Source organism: Monopterus albus, unplaced genomic scaffold (assembly GCF_001952655.1).
Source record: "Monopterus albus unplaced genomic scaffold, M_albus_1.0 scaffold44.1, whole genome shotgun sequence".
Taxonomy (NCBI): Eukaryota; Metazoa; Chordata; class Actinopteri; order Synbranchiformes; family Synbranchidae; genus Monopterus; species Monopterus albus.
The window spans coordinates 330982-335698 of NW_018127924.1; the positions used below are offsets into that span (position 1 = coordinate 330982).

General features: G+C 44.1%; 1 protein-coding gene across 1 annotated transcript in view; it reads left to right on the forward strand.

Moving 5' to 3' along the window:
- The window catches only part of pdx1 (pancreatic and duodenal homeobox 1), a 9905-nt gene that overhangs the window by 2989 nt on the left and 2199 nt on the right, over positions 1-4717 (forward strand). Inside the window, exon 3 of the mRNA XM_020600009.1 lies at positions 1138-4224. Coding sequence (XP_020455665.1) covers positions 3843-4224 — 382 coding nt within the window. The 5' untranslated portion in view covers positions 1138-3842. The remainder of the gene's footprint in view (positions 1-1137; positions 4225-4717) is intronic.

The following is a 4717-nucleotide window of genomic DNA, read 5'->3' on the forward strand; positions in this document are numbered from 1 at the left end:
AATTTTTTTTGTAACTTTGGCCAGATCTGTGCCTTGCCACAGTTCTGTCTCTGAGCTCTTCAGGCAGTTCCTTTGACCTCATGATTCTCATTTGCTCTGACATGCACTGTGAGCTGTAGGGTCTTATATAGACAGGTGTGTGGCTTTCCTAATCACGTCCAATCAGTATAATCAAACACAGCTGGACTCAAATGAAGGTGTAGAACCATCTCAGGGATGATCAGAAGAAATGGACAGCACCTAAGTTAAATATATGAGTGTCACAGCAAAGGGTCTGAATACTTATGACCATGTGATATTTCAGTTTGTCTTTTTTAATAAATCTGCAAAAATGTCAAAAATTCTGTGTTTTTCTGTCAATATGGGGTGCTGTATGTACATTAATGAGGAAAAAAATGAACTTAAATGATTTTAGCATATGGCTGCAATATAACAGAGTGAAAAATTTAAGGGGGCTGAATACTTTCTGTACCCACTGTAACTGTTACTTATCGGCTAAGCTGTACTTTCACATACATTGCAAGACCATTAATGGGCTTGTCATACAGTTTATAAGCTTTCTACACAGTTAAGTGATAATAGCCAGTTTACTCAAGTCAACATCTCATACTTTTCACTCATTGTTGACCATCCAGATGATGATGCTGATAAATGTTGTGATATTTGTTTTGGCCAGTAAAACCAGCTAAATGCACAGTTTACTTACTGCTCATTTTGTCTTGGCAAACGTGCAGTTTTATGCGGTGTTATTTTTTGTCTTTTGATGGAGTTCTGTGATTTTCAAACAACAAATATTAGGAGTCACTTTGTACAGAAGCTGTGGCCCAAGACCCCCTGATCTCATGGGTCTTGGGCCTGTGCCCGGGCTGGTTCAGTGATATATCCATGATAAAATGCAGAACAGCATGCAGAGGACATGGCCTAAGTGTTCGCAGTAGTACTGGGGAACATTAAAGGTTAATGCTGTGATCCAGGTGTGGTTATTTGAACTCCAATAACAATCTTAGCGTGGTTAGCTGATGCCATGCGCTTGCCAGTGATCACATCCATTGGCCTGTGCTGTCATAGAGATGAGTCTAACAAATCTAACTTGGTGTGTCAGGGTTAACAGCGTTGTTGTGTTCACTCGTCTGACAGGCTGAAGTGTCCCCTGCGGGGTACTAACAAGTACTTCCTCCTCAACACGCTGCGCTCCACCGGCCTGCAGCGGCGCACGGGAGAGCCCAGGACGGGACACACGGCCCCAAGAGGGCGCCTGACAAGCAAGTCCCCGGCCACAAGAGGGCGCCTGACAAGCAAGTCCCCGGACAGAAGCCGCGATCGCAGCAGGACACCTCCCAGAGATCACAGAAGTAGTGGAGCCCACACAGACCATCATCACAGGGACAGACGCAGCAACAAAAATGAGAAGCACGATCGAGACAACGAGGGGAGTTACAGACACAGAGACAGCAGAGACCGCAGACGTGGGGAAGTTGAACTGAACCCAGACAAAAACAGAGACAGACTTCTTGAATAAAGACTTCTGCCCAGAGGAGGAACCACTCCCTGTCCAGGAGCGCAGAGCTGGACACTCCTGAGACCATTCTTTGACCAGTCAACACACCACAGAGTGCTGGCGGCAGACTGACACACCTGTCCTGGTCACCTGGCACGTTAGGAGCCAGAAAAAGTATTGATTCAACTTTTTATTTGTGCTGATAAAAAAAAAAAGAAGAAGACTTTTTCTCCCACAGAGACAAGGTGGACGATTGTCTTACATATTAGTTTAACTTAACATACATTGATGGATCCAGTAGCCACACTAAAGTCATTTTAATGGTCTTTTCCATGATTTTCCACCAAATGTGGAGGGATTAAGCTACACTATGGCTTGAGAACACCCTGAAAGGTTTTCAGTAAACATTTCGTGCTGCCCCCTCTCATATGACTAATGGTTTGGTATCATGCTTGTTCACAGAGTTCAGGAGGCTTGATTTCAATTATAAGCTCTTTGCCATTCTTCGGTCATTATTCACTGGTCATAATGTTTAAATAAGCCATGCTGCTGTCGCCACTGGGTAAGCACATTTTATCGCGTGTCCAACATTTTGACATGTATATACTGGCAATGAGAAACGGTTTTGTTTGTCAAAGGAGAAAAAAAGATCTTGTTTTCCTGACACTCCTACATGTCTCCGAGTCCTTATACATTGTCTACAGTGTACACTAGACTAATAGTAATTTAATTAGACTTTAACAGAAAAATAAGTAATTGCAAAAATATTAATGATAATACTGGCAAATAATATACAGTGTTTCTACGTGTTTTATCGGGGTTATTAGAGGTTCAGGACAACAGATGGACATTTGCTCAAGCGTTGAAAGTGTTGTAATGCTGTTTATATCTCTCCTATCCATTTGGCTTGTCTCCGTGTGTTTAAGCTTGCTCTCTTTTATTGTTCCACACATAGAGATTTTTATAAGCGTAGCAACTGTCAGTCTCTTGGGACATGATTCTGTTTTAGCAAAGTTAACCTACATTACTCCTCGCTTAAACTCGTCTAAAATGAGTTTAATGCGCGCCATGCTTCATAAATCACAGTGTCGTCTCCAGCTGAGAATAGCGTGAGTTAACGGTTTCCTTCCTTTTTGAAACATTGATCAAATATAAACACCATTAAGCCGCAGTACAGCAAGTGATTTGTATGGAATTGGTTTGCTTGAACTTTATTGCATCGCTGAGTGCCGCATTAAGATACCGTGGAAAGTGCCGTAATTGCTTTTGAAGAACTAAAGGCAGATAGTCTGATACACACTATCAGGATAAAAGCCCCACGGTCCTGTGCGATTTACATGAAAAATCTGTAGGCCTGAATTACACCTGGCTCACAGCAGAGGCTCAAAATGATGCATAAAGGTGCTGGTGAATGTGGAGACGAGCTCCTTACGCACGCCGGTTAATTGACTTAGGCTGGTCACTCCAACCTAATTGTTTGGAGTGACCAGCACGTCATTGTTGTGTACTGTTGTTTAATGGGGCGAATATAAACCCGCCAAAGGCTAATGGCCAGCAAACATGGCGAGAATGCAGCGACCGCAGCAGAGTCTGTGTTTGCCATCGCCAAGGTCCCCTCGCCCAGATACCACGGGGCCCACACGCTAAATGGTGTTAAATGATGCATTTACAGAATTATAATGGGTACATTTAAAAAGTCAGAAAGGTACATGCAAATGAAAAAGGTTATGGAAATAGGTCTGGTGTTTGAGCTTTTCACCCGAGTTTCCAAGACAGCTGCTTGTCCATCCAGGTCCCTTATCTGGCAGGTCAACCAATGTTTGCGCCCATACATATCGATTTATCAGCCGCAGTGCGCAGACAAGAGGCATATAACTTGTCAATAGTTACACTGTTTGAGAACAACCCTACATATCGTGAGAAACATCTTTCTGTCGTGACCTCTTTAATTCCAGGTGTGGAGTGTCCCACAGATTCACCTGTGCGTCGGTCTGCTGCTGTTTTGGAGCAAACACAGCTGCAGGCCATGTTGCCTAAATGTTGAGATATTGACAGAGTGGCATTGATTTATTCGTTGACCGCCTTTCTGTTCAGTTTACTGAAAAAAAACCCCACAAGCTGCAGAATATCCTGGAAACTAAGTGGCTATAGGTCTGCCTTTTTGAGCAAACAGTGAAACCAATGGGTTCCCTGCTGCAGAGTCACATGATGACAGAGTGACACACCTGTGTGCGCCGTAAGGGCCTGCAGTTGTGCCAGTTGCAGGCAGAGGAGTAGGTCCACACCGAGGCAGGGTACAGGTACGGTGCATGTGCGCGCAAACAGCCTCGGGTCCTCTGTAGCCATGAATCGGGACGATCATTACTACGCCTCTCAGGTTTTTAAGGATTCCTGTGTTTACCAGAGACCACAAGGTGAGGACTACAGCCACAGCCCGCCGCCCTGCCTCTACATGAGCAGACAGGTTCATTCCGTCTACACTCCGCCATCCATGGGAGCACTGGAGCAGACCAGCCTTCCTGATATTACCCCTACATACAGTCTACCCAACGTGCGAGAACATCCAGGTGTGCCTCAGCTCCACCACCCTCAGAGTCTCCAGCAGCAGCCTCTCGAGCCCGCTCCAGCTTGTGGCGTCATTGGAGAACAGAGCAGATGTCATCTCCCCTTTCCTTGGATGAAAACCACAAAATCACACTCGCACACCTGGAAGGGACAGTGGGCAGGTAAACCTTCAAACCGCTACATATCAGTAAATGCCATTTGTTTGATAAGGAAGAGAATCGCTGAATCTGAATGGGGGATTTCTCTGAGCAGGTTTCTTTTTGACCACATTGTAATTACATATTTAAATACATGTACAGTTTTGTTTACACTATTACTCTGTAGTCATAGCATTAACGAGTGAGTTTCAACTGACTCCTTCTGAGACCTAATGTCATCATGCTCCCAACAATATACTCCTGGGTGTTTCAGTTTACCTTGTCACTCAATCTGTAAAAGGCCCGGAAGGTCAGCGCTGGCTTTTATCAGGTCTTATCGTCACAAAAATCCAGGTTTTGTCTACACAAAACATTTCCACAAATGTCCATATCTTAAGTCATCAATAGCCGGGTACTACAGAGTATAATAGGCGGTTAAAACAGCTGCTTTTCAATAATGTGCCTGGTAACATAAATGTAATTCATATGTGGGGTTTTATATTAATGATACAGAATT